The sequence below is a fragment of the Ceratocystis lukuohia genome (assembly GCF_044167205.1).
Source record: "Ceratocystis lukuohia strain C4212 chromosome Unknown Supercontig6_pilon, whole genome shotgun sequence".
Taxonomy (NCBI): domain Eukaryota; kingdom Fungi; phylum Ascomycota; class Sordariomycetes; order Microascales; family Ceratocystidaceae; genus Ceratocystis; species Ceratocystis lukuohia.
This window is the reverse complement of record NW_027263525.1, coordinates 810289-832941: the sequence shown is the minus strand read 5'-3', so window position 1 is coordinate 832941 and position 22653 is coordinate 810289. Positions and strand designations below refer to the sequence as shown.

At 49.9% G+C, this 22653-nt stretch overlaps 8 protein-coding genes across 8 annotated transcripts; 5 read left to right on the top strand and 3 right to left on the bottom strand.

Moving 5' to 3' along the window:
- Positions 1-220: 220 nt before the first annotated feature.
- Positions 221-592, bottom strand: HOO65_060205 (Lactobacillus shifted protein; the record flags this gene model as incomplete). The annotated part of the gene is made up of 1 exon (XM_071001075.1): positions 221-592. One exon carries the CDS (start codon positions 590-592, stop codon positions 221-223), a length of 372 nt encoding a protein of 123 aa, XP_070857555.1.
- A 494-nt stretch (positions 593-1086) lies between these two features.
- On the bottom strand, positions 1087-1858 carry HOO65_060204 (Lactobacillus shifted protein; the record flags this gene model as incomplete). Its single annotated transcript, XM_071004040.1, has 4 exons — positions 1087-1117; positions 1169-1227; positions 1296-1469; positions 1592-1858. The coding sequence occupies 4 exons, from the start codon at positions 1856-1858 to the stop codon at positions 1087-1089; spliced, it is 531 nt and encodes a 176-aa protein (XP_070857554.1).
- Positions 1859-2697: 839 nt separating this feature from the next.
- On the top strand, positions 2698-3590 carry HOO65_060203 (uncharacterized protein; the record flags this gene model as incomplete). The annotated part of the gene is made up of 2 exons (XM_071004017.1): positions 2698-3183; positions 3261-3590. 2 exons carry the CDS (start codon positions 2698-2700, stop codon positions 3588-3590), a joined length of 816 nt encoding a protein of 271 aa, XP_070857553.1.
- Positions 3591-6932: 3342 nt separating this feature from the next.
- Positions 6933-10434, top strand: HOO65_060202 (putative zinc protease mug138; the record flags this gene model as incomplete). The annotated part of the gene is made up of 3 exons (XM_071003645.1): positions 6933-7223; positions 7298-8152; positions 8278-10434. 3 exons carry the CDS (start codon positions 6933-6935, stop codon positions 10432-10434), a joined length of 3303 nt encoding a protein of 1100 aa, XP_070857552.1.
- A 1512-nt stretch (positions 10435-11946) lies between these two features.
- HOO65_060201 (uncharacterized protein) lies at positions 11947-13206 on the top strand (the record flags this gene model as incomplete). Its single annotated transcript, XM_071001074.1, has 1 exon — positions 11947-13206. One exon carries the CDS (start codon positions 11947-11949, stop codon positions 13204-13206), a length of 1260 nt encoding a protein of 419 aa, XP_070857551.1.
- A 685-nt stretch (positions 13207-13891) lies between these two features.
- On the top strand, positions 13892-14261 carry HOO65_060200 (Protein PET100 mitochondrial; the record flags this gene model as incomplete). Its single annotated transcript, XM_071004099.1, has 2 exons — positions 13892-13921; positions 14019-14261. The coding sequence occupies 2 exons, from the start codon at positions 13892-13894 to the stop codon at positions 14259-14261; spliced, it is 273 nt and encodes a 90-aa protein (XP_070857550.1).
- A 333-nt stretch (positions 14262-14594) lies between these two features.
- On the bottom strand, positions 14595-15687 carry HOO65_060199 (putative transcriptional regulatory protein C8D2.12c; the record flags this gene model as incomplete). The annotated part of the gene is made up of 3 exons (XM_071003969.1): positions 14595-15304; positions 15359-15421; positions 15483-15687. The coding sequence occupies 3 exons, from the start codon at positions 15685-15687 to the stop codon at positions 14595-14597; spliced, it is 978 nt and encodes a 325-aa protein (XP_070857549.1).
- A 539-nt stretch (positions 15688-16226) lies between these two features.
- On the top strand, positions 16227-22621 carry HOO65_060198 (HEAT repeat protein; the record flags this gene model as incomplete). The annotated part of the gene is made up of 2 exons (XM_071003582.1): positions 16227-22022; positions 22100-22621. The coding sequence occupies 2 exons, from the start codon at positions 16227-16229 to the stop codon at positions 22619-22621; spliced, it is 6318 nt and encodes a 2105-aa protein (XP_070857548.1).
- Positions 22622-22653: the final 32 nt, after the last annotated feature.

Sequence of the window (22653 nt, the reverse complement as noted above, 5' to 3'; positions counted from 1 at the left end):
CGTGCTTGGCTGCACGGAATTCGAGGTACCAAATGCCCTGCCATGTACCGGTAGCCTATGCGTGAAAGAAAAGAGTGGGAGAAGTTAGTGGAAGCGTTTATGGGTGACTGGTGAAATACGGGAGTCAAGAAGGGGAGAGCCTTACTAGACGGCCGTCTTTGATGGGGATGGTTACACTGGCGCCAATGAGCGAGCTCTTGATGTGTGCCTGTGCCGAAGGTTAGTTGGAGGAGACCGAAACATAGCTCGCTGGACAGGAGCAGAGAGACAAAAAGGATAATAAGGGGACGAAGGAAAAAGGGAAACTTGCCGGCATATCGTCCCGGCCCTCGGCGTCGTGGCGGTACAGCGCCTCACCCTTGGGTCCCTCATACGGTGCAATTTTCTCTAGTGCATCGGTCATATCGTGACGCACATCCTCGTCCCAGTTCTCGTTGAGGCTCAGAGCGCATGATGTGTGCTGTATAAACAGATTGAGCAGGCCGACCTTGTATTCACGGATTTCGGGCAATGCATCGACAATGAGGTCCGTGACGAGATACGAGCCCCGCGATCGGGCTGGCAGAGAGAATTGCTTCTGGCTCCAGGACATGGCTATAGAATGAGGGTTAATTAGAAGGGTAAAAAGAAGTGCCACTGCTGGAAGAGTTACGGTATGAATCTAGATGGAAAGCTTTAGTCTTGATGCAAGGCGAGCTCTTATCACTCAGTTGGTGAGGTTTAGCAAATGTGGGGCATCTGATGATCCCCCATTAGCTCATTGGTTACAGCTGCCTGAGCACTAAGAGCTAACTTTTGCACACACAACGACAAGATTTATGCATATACATTAAAGTGAAAGCTCGCTGGATTAACGAGTTTTTTTTTACACATGATTGGTATGCTAATTAATGCAATCAGCGCGAGGGAAAGAAGAGTTTATTTACAAAGAGTCCCAGCAGCATCTGGATAAGTCGGCCAAATCGTGCGATTCTTCATTTTCTCTGTCAATTTCTGCTGCTCTACTTTCGTCGTACAAATAAATAGTCTGGTAGTCTTTCATGGCTGTTTCTGTTGTTTCTCCACAGGCCTTCCCTCGCGACTATACTAAGGTCCTGTCTGTGGCCATGTGAGGGTTCTGGTGTGTCTGTATTGTCAATCGTTTTTCGGCATGGTTGTTTTGCCTTACTGGAGAGGATAGGCGGTTTTTGGCTGGGCCTCGATATGTTTGCGGTGGTGTTCGTTAGCCTAGATATTCGTGGTTAACGTGTTAGTAGCTCGATGCCGGAAAGCGAGGGGTGATCATCGCATCATACGTAAGGCGTTCCGCAGTAGTTGCACACGCAAATCTTGGGCTTATCGGTATTGATGAATATGCGCGGGTGGCCAGCCGATGCTGAGTTGACGCCACCATCGCACACGACAATCTTGTCATGGGTCCACTGAACGGGCTGCTCGTGGATCAGAGCCATGGCAGAGTACGGAGCAGGCTATACGGAGGCAAAAAGGAAAGCAAAACGAAGCGCATATTAGCCAATGGCACAAAGGAAGCGAGAAAAACAAGTCACTATCTCCAAGATCCCCCACCCATGAGACCCTTTGTAATTCATACCTGGGCAGAAAAGTCCGTTTGCTCAAAGCGCGGGCCTACCATGGCCTGGTTGCGTGGGATTTGGCTATTCGCCCAGACGCTTGTGCGGTTCGGGGCTTGCTGGATTTCGCCTGAAGCAGACTCGGTCTCGCTCTTAGCGGAGGAGTCGACAAGTGTGCTTCGGTGGGCGTCGGCAGTGCGAGCCGTCGAGGTAAAGGCACGACGGGCAGCTCCGGCCAGACGAGCGCTGCGTGCAGCCACCTCTCGGATCTTGTATGAGGCGGACATTGTATGCGTGGGTTGTAAGTGAGTGAGTGGCGGTTAGCTCGTGGATGGAGGGGGTTTTCGAGGCTGGAGAGGGGAAAGGAGAATGGAGTTCGATGCTAAGGTATGTTAGAACAGAGAGAACGTAAGGGGCACAGAAGAAGCAGCCCGGTTTTTATAGAGCGTCAAGTCGATAGGCCAGCAGCCGAGGAAGCTTCGATTCCGGCAAGCTTGGAGGTTTGACGTTCGCCGTAGGTGAGCCAATAGAAGTAGTGGGTGGATTCGAAAACAAGATGACTGGCTCGGTAGATTCCCGGCTATTTAAGAGGGACGAAAGCTTATGTAATACACTCTCAAGCTGCCGAAAAGCGCGTTTTTTTTTTGCTTGGTGTGAAAATTCTGAATCTTTCCCCAAGGAGAAAACACATCCAATATCGACTACATTGGGACAAGCGACATCAATAGTAAACGTATTTGCTTTTCTTGTCTTGAGCCCTTTTTGTTTGCTATCACAGCGCAAGTAGATGATTCAAGCGAACACTGAAAAAAAGAAAGCCAAGGCAAAAGCGTTCAACCAAAAAAAGGCTGAGAACAAAGCAAAAGGGAACAAGGCTAGAATTACGGGAAGTGCTCCAGTAAATCTAAATTGTGACAACGCTTGAAAGTTTTGCATTTTGTTTTCGTTCTCGTATACACGTCAAGGCCGAGATCAGCCCAACGGAAACATTACTTCGCGTGTTTATCTGCCGGGATAAGTCTACTGAAGACAGATAACAGTGAACCTGGACTCTCTTTTGACTTTCTCTTGCTATCTGACATACAATTCCCAGGCAATCAGACCCGATCCAAGACCTATTCTGAAAATGTCACCGTCCACACCCACTGCCGGAGGCATGTCTTCCAAGGTGTTGACTATGAAGTTCATGCAGCGTGCTGCCGCAAGCGCTACCAGTGGCGAGACGTCACCTATAGACCAGAGCTCGCGTGAAAGCTCTCACTCGGCCAAAAAACGCCGGCTAGCTAATGGCAGCGCAAACGCTGCGACAACGGCTGAAGAGACGGCAGCAGCTGTCAAGGCTGCTGTTAAAGAGATGGAGGATAGGCAACAGGCTGCCATGGAGCGACATGTGGAGAACACGGCCGACACACACTGGGTGCTCCCTGAGGTGGCCAAGCAATTGCCGTCCAAGCCGGCCCTTAATGTATTGGTTGTTGGCTGGAACACGACGTATGGCGAGGACAGTGATGTAGAGGCCGATATGGATGATCCCAAGATTGGCCGGACACAGTCACCTGCATACAGGCTGGCGGCCCAGGCTGCGGCAACAGCTGAATCTGCTAAGCAAGAGGTAAGATATTTTGGTCCTTGACGAACTACAATCTCGCGAAACGACTTTACACTAGCACAAGGCTAACATCACCACAGGATTCCGACTCTGACTCTGGTTCCGACTCTGACACCGAAACTAGAGGCACCAGCGGCAAGTACAAGAAGATGAAGAAGATCACATCCATCTCTGGTCGTGCCAACTTTGATACGCCACCTAAAAAGGCCTTTGGTGGGCCTGTGGCGTCGCCGCGAAGTGGCGGCAGTGCTGGCTCCCTTAAGAGACAGCGTAAAATGAGTGTGGAGGATTTGCGCGGCAAGGAGCTCCGCGACCGGCGCCTCAGGAAGGAGGTGCGTGGATCACAGATGAGCCGTAGCAATGGTGGCGGGGACGGACACTCACCGTTTGGCCAGCGAAGCAGGCATTAGGGTGTTTGGTGAGAGGGACGGGAGACCTGGTGTGTGGACTTATGTGTTTGTGGATTTAGATAAGGGTAATGGCGCCCAAGTTTGCTTTTTTCATGTGCAGTACTGCTAAAAAGTTTTCGTTTGCTTATTAGTTACAGGAAAGGAAGGAAGGAATTCCGGTTGTATTATTGCCTGTCGCACAAACGGGCAACAGAGGGACTTGTTGGGACCACGGGTAGTACTTTGTAATGGGAAAATGCGCGGGTGTATATGCATCCGTAAATGCATATGTGCGTACACACACACGTCAAGAGATCAACAGATCACCATGAAAACAGCCCTGTCAGTAACTAGCGAGGTTCTTGAGTGCGGCAAACTACATGCATGCATTTACACGCCAGACATAACATGGTCTTTCTCACAATGTGCTTCCATCTTCATTGGCTAGAGGGGAGGGACGGCAAGCCAGGAACCCGGCCACGTGAAGAGGGCTGCTGTAGCTATCCCGTTGTTGTCCTCACTGTGGCCTGGCAGTGAAACCTGTGTCCCTTGGAAAAGGAAAGTACAGACCTACATGTATCTACAAATGGAATTGTTCTTACGTACGCGCATTTGTACGCAAGCGACAATTGTCTACGCGAAGAATAGGAAGGGGAGAGGAACGAGGAAACAATGGCAAAGAGAACTCGGCAGGGTTGTGTTGAGGCTGCGACTGACTGCAAGGAAGCTACTAAAGTCGAAAGGAGGGGAGAACAATAAGAGTAGTAGTAGAAGGAGCGAGTTTGCTTGGGTTGTTGGTTCACAAGGAAGGAGGGGCGAGAGAAATAGAGGGAAAGAGGGGGAACAAGAGAACCTTGATAGCAAGATGAAAAAGGGTACTTGCGCCAGGTCACCGCTTGGCGGGGAAGAAGAGTCAGAGGGTGCCTGCTCCCTTATCCTCTTCTCCCTTACTGCCTCTCGCCCTCGCCCTTTTGCCCTTCCTCTCTCCCTTTCTGTCTTTCTTTTTGTGTCCGCCTATGTACGAGCAAATAATGCTTAGATCCGTCTTCCTTGTGTTCTATCGGTGCCATATATGTGCATTGGGTGAGTGGGAGATGCAACACATTGCAAAGCCTCAAGAAACTACTAGCCAGTGATGTCTTTTTCTCTTTTCCCTGTCACACAATAGGCCGCATACGCGACTTGGCTAACGCCTTGGTAACCATATAGCACGTAAAGCGATGTCGAAATCCCGGGCTATGCTACCGCCGTCGGCTCTGGCTCGTCCGTGTGCTTGCATCGCCTTGATGTCGCCATTTTAGTATCCCGCTAGTGGTTTTAGCAGTGCGGTTCATTCTTTTGTGCGCTATCTCTCTGCCTGTGATAACTAGACAAGAACTTGCTCTTCTCTTCCGCTCTGGATTCTACTCCTCCGCCAAGTCTTGATATCTTGACATGGGCCGCCACACGCACCCTGCGCAAAAGCCAAAAAGCCAAAAAGACGAACAGGAAAATTCCAAGGCTGTCTGTTGACTATCAAAGCAAACTACGTCTGTGGGCACCCGTCCATGTCTCCTGCCCCTGTCATTTACATCGCTACAACTCGTTTCCCCAGGTTCTTCTGGCTGACTGTTTTTGCAGACTTTTTTTTCCGGCTAACTGAACTGGAGGACTCGCACTTTAGAAAGGATTCAGCTGATTTGTTGGCTTGCCTGTTTGCTGTGTTGTCCTCCGCTATCCTGCTCTGTAGTTCATGTCCATCCCACTAACGCGGCCGGATATCTCATCCGAGGTGGGTAAATATGCAAGTTTAGTTTAGCACGTAACAGACAAGGGATAATCGCGAGGCCCTTCTGTGATCACCTTCCCTGCCTTTATGGGGTAAGCATACTACTGTATAGCTTGGGATAGCGTAATGTCACATATGTATATAAACAAGAAGGGCAATAGAGGGTTCTAAGATTGAGTTCAAATTTCGGATGATCACTTGAAAGAGCTTTTCTGTTCTCTCTACCCCTCCCCCGCTCCTATCATCCCTGTTGTGGAGAAGTCAAGTTAGAGTGAGAAGGGAGCCTGTGTGCCATAAATCTCAGCCTTAGTTCTGTTATTGCCATGTCTTGCTTGGGTTGTTAAATTGCCATTGGTTGGTTGTTTGCCGGTCTACCCCTCCTCTCGCCAGGCTCCTCCTTGCCTTCTTGTGGAGGGCTTGCGTTAGTCACTCTTCTCCCTTATGTTCTGCTTTTCTGTTCTGCTCTTCTCGCCTTCTTTTGTCCCGTAAATTGTTGTTGGGGCTATCCAGCACAACAATTAGGTCTGGGGAAGCTTTGCTCTCCTCTTCTCTTGTATGGTGGTCCTTGCTCTACCACCTCTCCGTTCTCATCTTCTACGTGATAAGTTGGTTGTATTAATTTCTCGATTTTCGCCAATACAAATCAGCAAAGTTAAAAAAGCCCAAGAAAGACTCAACTGCTAGAATTGGCAGTTACACGGCTTTTTCTCTCTTTCCTTTTTTTTAATCCTTTTTCTCTTTTTGCATTTTCTTTTTTTCCTTTTTATTTACTTCCTTTTTTCTCCCCCTCTAGCCTGACAGGTTGAAATTCTTTATTGCCTGCATCTGCATTAACGTGGCTGTCCCTTTTCTTCCTCTCCTCGTCTTCGTGTTCTCTTCTTCATTCTCGTTATCTGAGACTGCCGCTCAGCATTGCCCTCTCTACACAAGGTCAGTTAACATTCGATTTGATTCCGTTTTGCTCGAATTTTCTTTGCTCTTAAGATAAAGCTTTGGACCGGTGCTGTTGGCTGGCTGTCAGGCTAGAAACCAGCCTAGAAGCCAGAGGCCCATAACGACCCCTCCTCATCTGAGATCTAAGGTTTTGAGCCGCCATTCTCGTCTCTTGCTCCGGCCTTATAGGTTTCTTGCTGCGGCATAACCAATTGATCGCTCTGGACTGCTAGGACTGCTACATTGCCCATAGCAATTGTGTATCTGGATTCGGCTGGTCCGTCTCTTGCCAATGCTTTTTGTCTATACCATCAAGGCAACGACCGATAGCGCTCTGGCATTACAAATCTTGAGCCCCATTGGCCTGGGTGGCTTCATTTCCATTAATAATATTCCCTAGTTGTCTTCATGTCCTAGGCTCCCCTTGTGTCTTTGCCTTTTTCTTTCTCTCTCTGGCCCTAACTTGCTAACAACCCCTACATCAGGACAACATTGCAACTACGGCAGTACGGTCGCCACAGCCGCCTCTATTGCCTAAATTTGTAGACTCGGTCTCAAAATCCTTAGCTTTCTCTCTTTTTTCCCGCTCGTTTTCCCGTCATTAATCTTTCCCTCTTCCCAATCCCATCTGAATCCTTTTCTCGTTCGCCTTGGTGTCTGCAATGGGTGTTGAAATTAAGCAGAGCACGGCCGCCGCCGCCGCCGCTGCGGCCACGGCCACGACTGCTGCTACTACTGCAGAGACTCTGCCCAAGGCTACATTTATCACAGAGCATATCGAAAAACCTGATGTTGACGACCGTAAATATCGTGTCATTCGTCTGGCTAATGACCTCGAGGTCCTGCTTGCCCATGATCCGAACACTGACAAAGCCAGCGCTGCTTTAGATGTGAATGTCGGTGCATTTAGTGATGAGGATGATATGCCTGGCATGGCCCACGCAGTAGAGCATGTAAGTTATATGTCTTACTTTTCCAATTTCCTTTCTTCGTGTCAAAAAAAAACTTACTTATCCGCCGTTCCTAGTTGCTGTTCATGGGCACTGAAAAGTACCCTGCCGAAAACCACTACCACCAGTATCTCTCTTCCAACTCTGGTAGTTCCAATGCTTACACCGCTTCTACTTCTACCAATTATTTCTTTGACGTGGCCGCGAAACCAGCCAATGATGGAGAGCCTACTGAAGAGAACCCATCGCCATTCCATGATGCTCTGGACATTTTCGCCCAATTCTTCATCTGTCCCCTGTTCTTGTCAGAAACTCTCGACCGAGAGCTCAAGGCCGTAGATTCTGAGAACAAAAAGAATCTTCAGAGTGATGTATGGAGGTTGCACCAACTGGACAAGGCTCTAGCCAACCCAAATCATCCCTACTGCCATTTTAGCACCGGAAACTTTGAGGTCCTCAAGACCATCCCCGAGAGCAAGGGTATCAATGTTCGTGAAAAGTTCATGGAGTTCCATGACAAATACTACTCTGCCAACCTGATGAAACTAGTCATTCTGGGCCGAGAGCCTCTTGATATTCTCGAAAAGTGGGCTATCGAGATCTTTACTCCCATCCCCAACAAAAACTTACAGCGCAATAGTTGGACTGATGAAGTGCCTCTTCGCAAGTCTGAGCTCCAAAAAATATGCTATGCAAAGCCTGTGTACGACAAACGTGAGCTGTGTCTCTCATTCCCAATCATGAACGAAGATTTGCAATATCGTTCGCAGCCTAGCCGATATGTCAGTCATCTGATCGGTCATGAAAGCCCTGGGAGCTTGATGGCCTATCTTAAAGCTAAGGGTTGGGTCAACAACTTGAGCGTTGGTGCCATGTCAATTTGCCCCGGAAGTCCTGGGATCCTGGAGTGTGAAATGAGACTGACTGAAGCCGTGAGTCCCCCCCCCCCCCTCTATAATGCAAAAAGAATACACGTCTTGTGCTTTTCATGCAGAGTAGAGAAAAGAGAAATAATATGCTAAATAGCTAGAGTTCACATCTAACCTATTCTTTCTAGGGCTTAAAACACTACACCGAGATTACCAAGGCCTTTTTTCAATATGTTTCCTTGCTCAGGGAAACCAAGCCTCAGAAATGGATCTTTGATGAGCAGCGTCTCATGGGTGATGTCACTTTCAAGTTCCGTCAAAAGACCACTGAAAGCCGCTTCACCAGCAAAATGAGTGCCTCAATGCAACGCCCTTTCCCTCGCGAATGGATCCTTAGCGGGACTAGCAAATACCGCGAGTTTAACACCAAGCTCATTGAACAAGTTATCGGCTCTATCACTCCTGATAATTTCCGTATGACCATTGTTTCTAAGACGTACCCTGGTGACTGGGATCAACGCGAAAAGTGGTACAAGACCGAGTACAAACAGGTTGATATGACAGATGACTTTGTCAAGGAGCTTTGGGTTGCAACCAAGAGCAATGCCTCCAATAGGCCCAATGAGCTGCATCTACCTGCAAAGAACAGATTCATTCCCACAAACTTGGTTGTTAAGATGAAGGAGGTGAAGGACCCTGCTGTCGCACCAACTCTGATTCGCAATGATTCTAAAGCCCGTACCTGGTGGAAGAAAGACGACACCTTTGGGGTGCCCAAAGCTTCCATTATTGTCCAGGTGCGCCAGCCATTGGCTTATTCAACATGCCAATCCGCTATCCAAGCTAAACTTTACGGGGACCTTGTGAGGGACGCTCTTGAGGAGCACTCGTACGATGCTGAGTTGGCCGGTCTTTCTTACAATGTTGGAGTTGGCAGCCATGGATATAACATAGAAGTGAGCGGCTACAACGACAAGCTTGCGGCTCTTCTTGAAGAAGTGCTATTGAAGGTCCGCGACCTCAAGATCACCGATGAACGCTTCAATATTATCAAGGAAAGAAGCCAACGCAACCTTCGCAATTGGAAGCTTCAGTCGGCTTATAACCAGGTTTCGTTCATCACACAATGTCTTATTGCCGAGAAGGAATATCCTGTGGAAAACCTGCTTGAACACCTTGGTCCTACTACTGCAGATGATGTACGCTACTTCCATAAGCTGCTAATCTCGCAGGCGCATTTTGAAGTTCTAGTCCATGGTAATCTGTGCAAAGAGGATGCCCTTAACATCACTACTCTTGTTGAAACGACTCTTCCTGCCCGTGAACTTCCGGAATTCGAATGGCCAGTGAGCCGCTACTTGATCCTTCCGCCCGGATCAAACCAAGTCCTAAGCAAGACGCTGGAGGACCCTGAAAATGTCAACAATTGCATCGAGTACTGGCTTTACATTGGCTCTTGTGATGACATGAAGCTTCGAGCTACCCTGCTGCTTTTTGAGCAAATAATTAACGAACCAGCGTTCGATCAGCTGCGTACCAAAGAGCAGCTGGGCTACATTGTGTTTTCAGCAACGCGAATCTGGGACAGCATGATGGCATTCCGCATTTTGATACAAAGTGAAAAGTATCCGCAGTACCTGCATTCGCGCATTGAAGCGTTCCTAGATATGCAGCAAAAGCAATTTGCTGCAATGAGCGATGCAGACTTCGAAACACACAAGCGCAGTCTAATTGTACGCCGGCTCAAGAAACACGACAATTTGTCTAGTGAGACGTCTCGTTTCCATTCTCAGATTACATCGGGCTACTACAGATTCGACATTGCCCAGAAAGATGCCGACTATATCAAGGATCTAACTAAGCAAGATGTAGTGGAGTTCTTTAACACATACATTGCTAATGGCTCCCCCAGCAAGGCTAAGCTGATTGTCGAGCTGTATGCACGGGGCGAAACGGAGATTGAGAATATTGTGACCAAAGCTCTAGAAGCTGTCCCATCTGCCAATTTCGAGACCGAATCGGCACTCCGCGCCGCCATTGTTGAAGCAGTGCTACGTGGGTCCAAGGAAGGCCTAGCTAAAGTTTTATCTGCCAGGGTTAGACTGGCTCCAAACGTAGTTGAGGCGATTGTCGAGGGCGCAGGCGACTCTGTCGAAGAAGTGGCTAAGAAGCGCAGTGGGGACAAGGAGAAAGAAATGGCATTCACGTTGCCAGAGCCGGTATATGGCGAGGGCGCCAGTGTAATTACGGATGTGCCTAAATGGAAGAGCAGCCTTCAGGCTAGCTCGGCACCGACTCCAGCCAAAGATCTTCGGGAATTTGAACAACTTGGACCGAAGCTGTGAGTAGGCATCATCTGTCTCGGACTTCTTTAGTAGCATGGATGAAATGGGTGAGCTAGGTCGGGTCGGGTCAGGCCAGGTCAGGGACGACTTTGCATCAAGAGGACCGGCGTTTTTTAATTGTTGTTTTGGAGGGAAAGAAATATTGGGATAATTATTAGTCTATAAAGGTTGAAGGTTCTTATCTAAACGAGGGATACAAGCGTGACTCCATAGATGGGGGAGGCAGTGAGGTTAGCTTGGGCAACATAAAAAGAGGTTTAAAGACACAAAACACAAGGGCTAGCCTCAAAGTTTAGAATGTTTAGCCAGCCATGTTTGTTGAGGTTGATGAAATTGTAGCTACTGATTTATGTATGGTATGGGCTGGCCAGATGCAGAGTCGCTACAAGCACAACCAGAAAAGAATAGAGTTTAATAGACAGTACTTTCTAGGTTCAGGGGAAGAAGCATGTGAAAGCCTTGGCCAAAAGAGGGAAGAGCGGCCTGTCCAGCTGCAAAACCCACAATTCAGGGAGGACTAGGCCAGGCTAGGGCGAGGCGGCCAGCTGGTAGCCTAGAAGTTTTAATATTTTAGCACACATCAGAGCCCCATAAATACAGCAGGCACTGCCCATCCACATAGGAGCAGGCTAAGCACAGAGAAATATAATAGCCAAGGCAAGATACCGATACCAAGACACCAAGACAATTCGAGTCAGTCGCAAGATAAGACAAGCCCCGAACACCAGCCGAAGTCGGGTTCCATCCCATTCCATCAAAACGATCGAGTCCCCCGCCCTTATTAAATCAAGACGCATACACTTGTCCTGGCTTCAACCTGATCTGCAGAAAACAAATCTGTCAGGCTCAAGGGATTTTTTATGAGTCAGGAGAAATAAAATAGCAACCGACGTCATTGCCTGTGCCTTTGTCTCTCTCTGCCTTGCAGTTTGCCCTTGTTTCTCAACCTCTCTATTGGAAAATCAGCTGCTACTCTAGATCTTCCTTGCCCTGGCTCTTTTGTCTTTGTCCCCTGCTCCTTGTCTTGGCTGCAAAATTTATACATTCCCGAGGACTTGCACAGGCAGGAGAAACCGAGACGACAACGACCATTGAAGGCTAGACAGACAAAACAGTAATAAATCTGTCGGCCAGAAACAACAAAGGCGAGAGAATCAGTCTCAAAAAAAAAAAGCATTCACCTTTCTACTGCCGATCCACGCTCTTAGCCACCCACTCATTCTATTACGCAGTTACTTTGAAAAATAACCCAGCAACCTGTGTAGGCCATCTACTACAACTTACTTACCGTTACCACTACCGCTACGGCTCTCTGATACCATTGCCTTTTTGGGCTATCACGCAAACTCTGCTTCCGCTACAACGGAAGAAGGCTACTGTGATTGGAGATTGAGGCTGTGACTGTGATTGTGGCTGTATTGTGACTACTTCCATTGCTGCTTTCACGACAAGTCTCAATTCGATCCCTGCTTTGATTTTGGACTGCCATCTTCACCATTATCCACTCCCACAATGTCGGCATCTCCTCCTACGCTGGCCTCGCCGGCTTTGGCCCGTAAAGAATCTCCCGATAAGGAGATGGGGCCAGTCGCTAGGTCTGTACCTGCAGCTGCAGCAACAACGACTCCAGGAGCTAGTGCCCAGCCCATCGTCGACAAGTCTATCGACGACAATGCGCCTGTATCGCCAATGTCTGCTCTCAGGCTATCGTCTAGCCCAATTACCGAAGCCGTCTCTCAGAGCAAACCCGAACATAGCTCCAATATCGGCTCCGAAAAAACTCCCTCCAACAACCAGCCTGCATCTTCATCGTCTCCCAAACTCACAACCACACCTAAGAAAACGGTCAAGTTTAGTGAGACAACGCAGACGCATACACTACCGCCTCCTCCAAGCCAGCCGCTGCAAAAGCCGAACGCTACTGTGGCCAGTACCCATATCACTATGTGGGACACCAAAAATAAAGCCCAGCCGCTCACTGCCCCCCAGAACATTCTTGTCCCGGATGGCGACGAAATTTTCATTTTCGACGACGACGATAACATGCCCATTTCCATTGCATCCAAGTTTGCTTCGGCTGTTGGCGCAGACGAAACCAGCGATCGGCCCAAAGATGCTCCGGTCGATGACGAGTCAGACAACGACGACGAGAATGACGGGGATTTAGATAGCGAGGGACGAGACCACGTGACACCTCTCCGGGAAACTTTTGTTTCGCACTCATATGTACAGGCGCTAAACATTCCGCTCCCGCCAGATCACCCTGACTACGGCAGCAGCCTCGCCAACACACCCGGCGCAGCAGCAACAGAAACAGCTAATGCTGACCATTCAGCTTCTGTGAGCAAGAGTTTTGTCTCGGGCTCTCTCGGCTCATACAAGGGCCGGCCACTTATGATGCCCATTCTTCGCGACCCTTCAGTACAGGAGCGCGTGCAGGCTCTTGGCCAGGTGAATTCGTTTGTTGGTGGGCTAGACGGTCGCAGTGGCGTTGATGAAAGCGATTTTCAGAGCTACCGTGCCAGCCTCGCAACCGGTAGCTATGGTGGCGGCTTAGGCTCTTTGCGGATGGATGGTGGCAATGGCAGTGTAGGGGGTGGGCTTGACGCCCTGTCGTATTCGGGTACGCCGCGTAGCTTCACGGATCATTCCCCTCCATTGACAGGCGCTGAATGGACGCGCAAGAAGCGCGAGGACTTCTTGGTCAAGAGGCAACAGGAGAGACAGATACGCGAGAGCTCCCGGGCTCAGAAGAAGGCGCCTGTGGCGTAAGATAGGAGTTGGGCCGGCGGATAAGGTATAAAATAGAAAAGGTCTACCTCCGTCTGTCCTCTTTTTGTCCTATGGCTCAAGTATTGCCTCAACCTTTGGCGTTTATCTTTTTTTTTGTTCCCTTTGCTTCTCTAGAAACCCAGTCCACGAGACATGTCCCTTTTCCCTTTATCTTTCAAGCCATGCGTATTGGATTTTTTTTGGGACATCTGCTTTTTTTGGATTTTTCTTTTTCATCTACTACGGGATTATTGTTCGCACCTAAACGCAAAGTTAGAAGAGGTCCGGGACTTCATACATATTTACCACTTACATCCTCAACTTGCATACAACAACGTGGTGATGGACATAAAAAGATAGAGGTAGATGTTGGTCTATATGACCCTAATATTATGCTTAACCCTAATCATCAAATCCTTCATCGGCTTTTTTTGCCCTTCATCACTCATCCTTTCTCTCTTCTCTTGTCATCATGATGCTTGACTTCTTTTCATCTACATCAAAACCCAACAAACTAGAGCCTCTTTGTTCTCTTTTAAATAAACTAATAGAAGTTTCCCTTTCGTCACACATCTTGAGCGAAAGCAAAGGGATTGGAAAATTCAGTTGCCCCACGAGGAATCTGGATGAGACATTGAAAAAGATCAACAACCCAAGCAACCTAAGTGCACAATAGTCTCCTACCATGGGCGGCTTTAATCTGGAGGTTTTCAAAGTACGTATCTTGCCTTTGATTGAACGGGCTTATGTAACGAGGCAGCTACATTCCCCCTCCCCCTTAGAGAACCATCATCATTAACCTTCCCTTCTAGTTTGGCATGTATGTCATGTTCCCTATTGGTATCATGTACTATTTCGGCACCAATCTGGATCAGCGCTTTGCTGTCGAAGGCTTTTGGCCTAAGCCTGAGGAGACTAACAAGGTGCCGCACACGCGTGAGGAAATCAAAGCCGAGTACGAGCGTATCGTGGCACGTCAGCGCTTGTTGAAGGAGAGAGAAGCAATGCGACGTGCAGCAGCGGGCCAGGGCCCAAGTGCGAGCGAGTCATCTTAGGGAGTGCCATACTTGTGACGAGAGGCAATGTGAGATGGAAGTGACTGAAGGAGAGTGAGTGGGGAGGGATAGTTGGTGAGTGGAAGGGGCCAATGATGGTTTTGTACACTATTTCTGCGGTACAGCCTGCAATGACATGTTGCTAATTCCAAATGCCATGCGCACGGCTGCTACTTGCGTTGTATTATTTTTATGCTTTCAACAGATGACACAATTTACTCTCTGCATATACAACTCTTGTCTCTGCTCCGCTCTTATCTGTATGCCCAACACCCTCCAATCTATACAAGTACAGTACTCTTACACTAGTATCACACTCTAACTACATTGCCTCTATTTCCCATCCAACAAATCTTCGACCCTCGCCCAGTCTTCTTCCGCTATGTCATCACCCGGCACGCCGTTCGCGTACACACTGCTGACCTCGGGATAATCGCGCAGTGCCATGAGCAAGTCCGTAATCTCGCGCACAATATGCGGCTTTTCTACTGTCACACGCATGTCGTCCTTAGGCTTCCAGATAACGCCTACACTGATTTGCTTTAGGCCGAGATTGTCGCTGAATGCCGTGGCAATGCTCATGGTTGTGGCGGGGCTCGTCCAGACGATGATCTCGCCCGGGGCTGGACCATCCTCGGCCTCTACAGGTACGACGGCTGCGGGTGTTTCTGCATTCTCACTTATGCCTGGCTGTGGCTCTACCTCTGGCCCTATCTCCACGTCTACAGCATCCTGGCCAATGGCGAAATTGATAATCTCGTCCAATGTGTCCTCGGAGGCTGATGGCGGCCGCTGGAATACCAGCTTGCCTAACTGATCGAAGAAGAAGAGAGTGGAGCCGGCATCCTTACCACCAAACTTCTTGAGCTCGTGCTTGAGATCTTGCAAGCTACGGCCCTTGCTGTCGGTCTCGACTTCGATAACGAGGGCTACGTTGCCTGGAGTCATACCCTCGATCATGACGTTTTCTAATTGTGCACCGTCAGGGGAACGGCCAAGGCCACGCGAAATAGAGTTTTCGATGAAGGTTTTGGTAGCTCCAGCTGTGGAGAGAATTAGCCATGAGCTGTAGAAACGGAAGTGAAAAGTTGACTAACACTTTTTGGCTTGTTGGATTAGCGCAGCGAGCTGCTTGTTCATGCCCGGGTCGGGGCCGTACGCTGTATAAGCCGTCAATAATAAGATAACTCTATTGTAGTTTTTTTTCATAGATTTACTCACTCTTCGCTAGAAAAGCAATTGACTTGGCCAGCACATTGCGCTCAGCCTGCTTCTTGCGATCAGCTGCACCCTTTTCATGGCGGATTTTGGACCATCTATTATGGCCAGACCCAAGGATAGCCGATGTGTTGAATAGCCGGCTAGTACTGATACTGGTGGCTAAAAGTTGAACATGTGGAAGCTTCTGCCTCAGTGCTCTACTCATTTTGAAGAAATAAGATCAGGGTAGAAGATAGCCTGGTGTGAAGCTAGACGTAGAAGGCCTTTTTTTAGTAAGATGTTGTTGAATTTGCGATGTGGTGATATGTGCTAATAGTTTTGGTCTTGTGATAAAATATAACCCTAGTATCAGATACCACGTGATATACACCAGCTTCTTCTTGAGGTGGGGCTTGACCAGGGTTATGATGTCCATTGAAGGGGAAAGCTCCACGACGACATGATCAAAGCTTTGTTCGATCGCAAGCTTCACTAGGCTTAACACAAGGGACGTCGCCTCCACTTGGTTCGCTAGTTCCTTGATTTTATTACCCCCAATAAATTATTTGTGTGCGTCATATTACTACGTGCTACTTCGTTTCTTTGGCCCGTCTCTCGCTTCGTCCTCCATCACCGAGACGAACTCGTCTTCGACTAGCCACCACCGCTACCCTTGGCGATATAACGGTCCTTTCATAGCCGTCGATATTATAGCAGTCCTGGAATCCCAAATATCTCAACCACTCTTTTCTTAGCTCCCATCTAATGGCCTCTTCGGCCCCTGGAGACTCGGTCCCGGCCATTCCCGTGGTCCCCCCACCTGCACATATGCTAAGCCAGCCCGAACTCGACCTTTCCAAGCTTCAGAGTCTGCCCGCTGATCACCAAGATATCTTTGTGTTGACATTCGTCTCTAATTTCAGCCGCCATGTACTGTCCCTCAACGCTGAAGACTGCACAGCCCAGCAGTTTTATGTCAAGAAAGAGACGTTCAAGGTCCTCAACCTAACCTCCCCACAACCAACCCGCATTATCCGCAACAATCTCGGCCAATGCTTGGCACACGTATTTGAGCACGGCGACCGCAAGTTGTTATTTGAGACCATCAATGAACTTGCGGCTATTGTCGGTGGACCCAAACCTAAGACCGAGGCTGAATCTCGCAATAGACATGCTGCTGTGAGTCTGTTAGGCCACGTGTACGGTGCAGCAGGCGACAGTGCCATTGGCTTGCATCAAATGGCTGTTGGCGTGTTAATACGCCTCCTCAAGTCGTCTAGTTCGCATGCTGGCCTGCGTGCTGCAGTGTTTGTGGCCCTGACCAAGATGGTGTCTATGATCCAGGGTAGTATGGATGAGTCAGTGGCCCGCGACATTTGGAAGCAATCCCGGAGCCATGCCGCAGCCGACAAGGGCGCTTTGGTCATAATTGCCGCATGCGATTGCATGCGTGCTTTGGTGCAAGGGACGCCATTTTTCCGCAACTCCGCCGACTTTGACAAACTAGAGACAGCCGTGTTTAAGGCTATTGATTCGCCATCGGCGCCCGTTAGACATGCGAGTGCCGACTGCATTACTGAGGCTTTGGTGCTTGCCCACTCAGAAAATGTAGGCGAAAGCGCGGCGGCTCGCGCAAAGAAGCCTAAGCCCAAGAGTCTTCGTCGAACGGCTACGGTCACAATGGCAACTGCTGGCTCCGGTGCCGAAGACGATGAAATCCCCTCGAGGTCATCTAGCCCAGCTCCCGGTGCCAATGGCCGGCGGCAGGACTCCCTTGTTCTTGTGGTGCCAGAAATGGTCAAAATCCTGTCAAACCAATATGTCAAGCCAGCCACCAGCAATAAAGGCCGTGCTGGCATTGGTGTCTGCTACAGTATGCTGTTTAAAAAGCTGGGCGAGAAGCTCGTGCAAGCCAACTTTGTGTTTCTGGTTGAGCACTTCGCTGCAGACATCTTAGTCAATTCGCACATCGCCAACAACCGGTACCGGCTACTGATGGCACGCAAGATCGTCGAAATATTGCTTCAGGATATTGCTGGCCAGCGCATTCTCGGCGAATCAGGCCAAATATTTGTGGCTAATGCATTGATTGCCCATGTACTCAAGAATAGCCTACAACCAGCCACGGAAAAGGTCGATTCAACAAAGGAGACACTCATTGTGGCGCTGGGAGCCATCCGTGCCTTAGTCAAGGCTCTGGGGTCCGCGGCTAACGGCTTCGCAGAAGCCTGTCGGGACGCATTGTTACAAGTCCTGCAGCACCCCAGCTATTCGGTACAGGTGCACGCGTCAGCCTGCATGAAGGTCTTTGTGTACAACTGCCCTCAACAGCTGCTGCCATGTCTGGCTGTATGCATGAACTCGCTTAGTCGAGAGCTTTCGCAACTGGCCAGCGGCCGAAATAGCCAGAGACGCTGCGTCGGGTTCTCACACGGGCTTTCGGCTGCTCTCAGTGTTAGTCCTGCTAGACCACTTCATGGTGCCGTCGATGTTAATAGCAGAGTACTAACTATGGCCACTAATTTGCTCAAGTCTAGTGGCCAATCCGAGCTACGCGTATCGGCCACGCAGATCCAAGTAGCATGGATCCTCATTGGCGGCCTGATGGCTCTGGGCCCCAACTTTGTCAAGATCCATCTGTCTCAACTTCTGCTCATGTGGAAGAACGCATTGCCTAAGCCTCTAGCTAAGGATAACACAGCTAGTCGTAGTCTGCTTGAGGCATCATTTCTAGCCCACGTCCGCGAGTGTGCGCTAGGCTCGATCTTGGCATTTTTGCAGTACAACCAAAGATTGCTTACAGTTGATGTGAGCAAGCGAATCGCTGCAATGTTGCAGAGCACGTCAGCATTTCTGCGCACACTCCCAGCCAAGAAAACTACGGATGACGTCACACTGCGGCTGATGCCAGCACTGCAACTATTTGACTTTGATTTGATGGTACAGCGTCGCGTGCTTCAGTGCTATACAAAACTCGTAATTATGAGTCCAGCGGGTGGTAGCGAGGCATTGATTCACTCAAACCTTTTAACAGCAGCTATTTCGCTTTTTGCTGACCCGGAAAAATACGGGGCTAACTCCCTTAGCAGCTCTATAGCCACGGCTGCTGGTGCCTTTGAGACTATCTGGGATGTCGGCGATAACTCGGGCTTTGGTGTTACTGGCCTGGTTCGTGGGTTTTCAGTTGTGCCACTGCCTGGACAACATGAGATAGCAGACGATGAGAAAGTACTGGAAGATAGCAGCCCAGAACATGACATGGATAGGTTGCTTTTGTCCCCTGTGTGTGGCACACTAGAGCATGATGCTTCTGTCTTATACATCTCTGACCAAACAGACAATATGGCGCCCGACCCCACAGCTACCGAAGTCGTCAATACAGCTATCCAGCTCTTTGCTTTTATCTTCCCCCAGACGCCGGCCAAGGTGCAAGAAAGCATTCTGGAACAGATCAAGACATTTGCCTCGGCCGGCTCACTACAACGGGATCCCGGGCGCAAGGCGGCAATTAACGTCAATGTGGCCACAGCTTTGTTATGCACGATGCGTGTAGTTGCTCGTGAAACCAAGTCTCCGACTGGGAATGTGACTAATATGGCTGTTGAACGGCTGCTGCAAGATATGGTGCGTGACTTTGTACTGGACGAAGACCCGTATGTCCGTAGTCTAGGATATGCAGCTGTAGCCCGACTGTGTAATGCCTGTGGGAATGCATTCACCAATACCGAGATCAAATTCTTAGTTGATACCATTGTCATGAACCGTGAGCCTAGTGCTCGAGCTGGCTGTGCCATGGCCTTTGGTGCTATTCAGAGCAAGGTCGGCGGCATGGCGGCTGGCTTCCACCTTAAAACCATACACAGCATCCTCATCACCTTAGCCAATGACCCGCACCCTACCGTGCACTTCTGGGCTCTGGAAGCACTAGCACTAGCGTCCAATGCGGCTGGCCTGGGCTTCTCACAGTACGTATCCAGTACGCTGGGTATGGTCGCTCAAATGTATACATCTGATACCCACAACGCCGAGATGGCTTCAGTAATCACCATGAATCTCGAGGTCGACATGTCAACCACCACGGCCATCACCCGCTGTGTTGACTCAATGATCAACGTGCTAGGGCCTGATCTACAAGATTCGACAAAATCACGTGAGCTGACCCTGACACTGGTAAGCCAGTTCCAGGGGGAGAAGAACATGCTAGTCCAACAAGCTTCACTGGATTGCATGGAACACTTGTCCTTGTATGCCCCAGGCCATATCATTTTTGCCGACTACGTACAGTTGTTGCAAAAATACATGAACTCAGATCATGTGACCTTACGTGATGCGGCAGTCGATGGCCTATACAACGTCATGAAGCGAAACCCGCAGCAGGTTGTCAGCACAGCTCGGGCTGGCTTCGAGAGGGAACTTTGGGTTGTGCTTGACTCAGATCCGGCCCATGACGGCATACGGAATATTATCCGTAGCTGGATGCGGCAGACAGCATTAGAGTCTACAGCTGCCTGGGTTCAGCGTTTCCAGTCAGTGCTCAAGATGACTCGCCAACGAGATCACGGGCGTAATTCACAAGCTTCAAAGTCACAGGGTCCTGCCATTGATCTTCGTGACGAAGAGGTGGCTGGCTTTGCGGGTGCTGCTAAGGATGCTGAGAATGACGGCGACGGCGATGACGGAATTGCAAGCTCAGAGGCGGAACCTCTGCGGTGGCAGGTGACCACGTTTGCCATGGAGTGTCTCAGCGAGCTGTTCCTACTAGTCGCTAAAGACGCTGTGGCCACGGGTGGAAACTCAGTTAGTCAGCGCGAGCTCCAAGCCCGTATAGGTGATGTAGTACAAATGGCCTTTTCAGCCTCGACATCGGGTGTACTTGAGCTACGAATTTGGGGTCTCAAGATTATTGGTGCCGTGCTACGCATGTTTGGCAAGACGCCCGATCCAGACTTTGACGAGGCCATGCTATTGGAGCAATACCAGGCACAAATCAGTTCAGCACTGACCCCGGCTTTTGCAGCCGACTCATCGCCCGAGCTGGCAGCTGAGGCTGTCAATGTTTGTGCTAATTTCATTTCTACTGGTATTGTTACCGATGTTGAACGTATGGGCCGTATTCTCAAGACACTCGTGACAGCCTTGGAGAATCTGTCAAAGGGTACGGAGAATGCCGGTATCGGGGACCTCAAGGCTCTTTCGTCTAATGCCCAGGTCATGGTCAAGATGGCCGTTTTTGCTGCCTGGGCTGAGCTACAGGTGGCTAGTGCCGATCAGCAGTACCTTGTTGACGTTCTACGACCGCACATTGCCACCCTAACACCTCTATGGCTAGAGAGTCTACGCGAGTTTGCAAGACTACGCTTTGAGCCAGACATTTCCATGACGCTCGGCCCTCCTTCGCTGTCCGGTAGTCTTGATACTATTTATGCTGCGTTGAACCGTGAAACACTACTCAAGTTCTATCAGGACTCGTGGCTAAAACTCGTTGATGCCATTGCCAGTCTAATTGAGCAGGACAGCGATTTTGTGTTTGATGCGCTTGATGACAAGAAGACGGACAACAGCAATGCTGGTGGCTCAGGTTCAGTCTCGGGTCCGAATCGCCATCGTAGTGCCGACATCAACTACCGGGATGAGCCTCTAGCCTTCTTCTTTGTGCTCTTTGGTATCGCCTTTGAGGCCTTGGCCACCAAACCCAGTCAGTCAGACTCGCTAGCATCCGAGGCCCAGACCCTTTCGATCCTAAAAGCCCTCAAGAAGATTTTGCATCCTAGCGTGTCCGGCCACGCCATCTACCGCGATGCTATCTTCAGCGAAACTATGGACCTATTGGACCGACTAGCCTTAACGGACGGCCTTGACGTACAGGGGGTGATTGTTGAGATTGCGCGTGATCTATGTATAGCCCACCCATCAGCACGCAAGCGCAATGACTCTAAGAATCTTGATGCCGAGACTGACGAGGCTGATACCGATCTGTCTGAGGATATTGAGCAGCTGTTTGAACTCACGCGCATCATTGTGCTAGTTCTCTCGGGGCTACTGCCGAATCTCAATGACAATTCTGCTCAGCCCGTGCGTCACCAGATGAATGAGGAGGCCATGTTGCTAGTACGAACCGCCCTTGAGGCACTGGCTGATGCCGCTGACGTCTTCCCCGCTATCATCCAGACGGACCTTCATGCGTGTATCATCCATATCTTCGCTACTATGCTAGCGACGCCCATGTGCCAAGATCTAGTGGTGCCGCAGACCCTACCTATATTTAAACGCTTCATTGCCGGAGTAACGGGGTTACGTGGGGGGGTGGTGGCCAACACAAGCACTGCATCAAGTGCTGTATCAGAGGGCGCCGTCTTGCAACTCCGTGGATGTCTACGCCGTTTCTTAAGCGTGTATTTGATTGCACAGCGTAGAGAGCAGCCTAACGCGTTGATGTGCGTCAAGAATGCGCTTTTGGCGAGCACCATCTTGTTTACTGGTGGCAGCAATCAGCTGCCGGCATCAGACCCTCTTGTGGCACGGTATCTCGATGAGGTGGTGGACTGCTTAACGGACCGGATGGTGAGTTTTATGTTGTCTAAAAGCGGCCTGCCAAGTGTATTATCCCGAATTGCGTTGCTAACCTAACCGCTAAACAGACTGCTAAGACCGCTGCAAATTGTATCCGCTCTCTCCTCCTCCAGCCCTCTCCAACTGCTGCCGACCACAGTATTGCACGCTATCTAGTCCCCCGCCTCATTGCATTTGCTACTAATACTGCCCCCGAGGACCCTGAGGCTGCCCGCCCGCTTGTAATGCTCGCCCTAACGAAATATTCCAGCACCCTGCCACGCGAGCGGCTGCCTGTAGCCTTCGCCGTTATGATTACCGCATTGTTGGCCTGGGCATCGGCCGAAGAGGAGGACCCAGGGAGCAGCAGTGGTAATAGCAGTGGTAGCAGCAGGAGCGCTTATGCACATGCCAGTGCACGCTTGCTCGAGCTGGCGGCTGTGAGTGCTGATGCCTTCAAGGCTGTCGTAGCAGGCTTGAATGCGTCACAACGTGCATTCCTAGAGGCTATTGTGAGGCATGGCCAAAAGCCCGGGGCTGCAGATCAGGGTCATGAGACACAAAGGGGCGAACAACCAACAATTGAGCTGAAGATGAACTTTGGCGCATGAGCAATAGGGAGGGTGCAAAGAAAGATTATAAC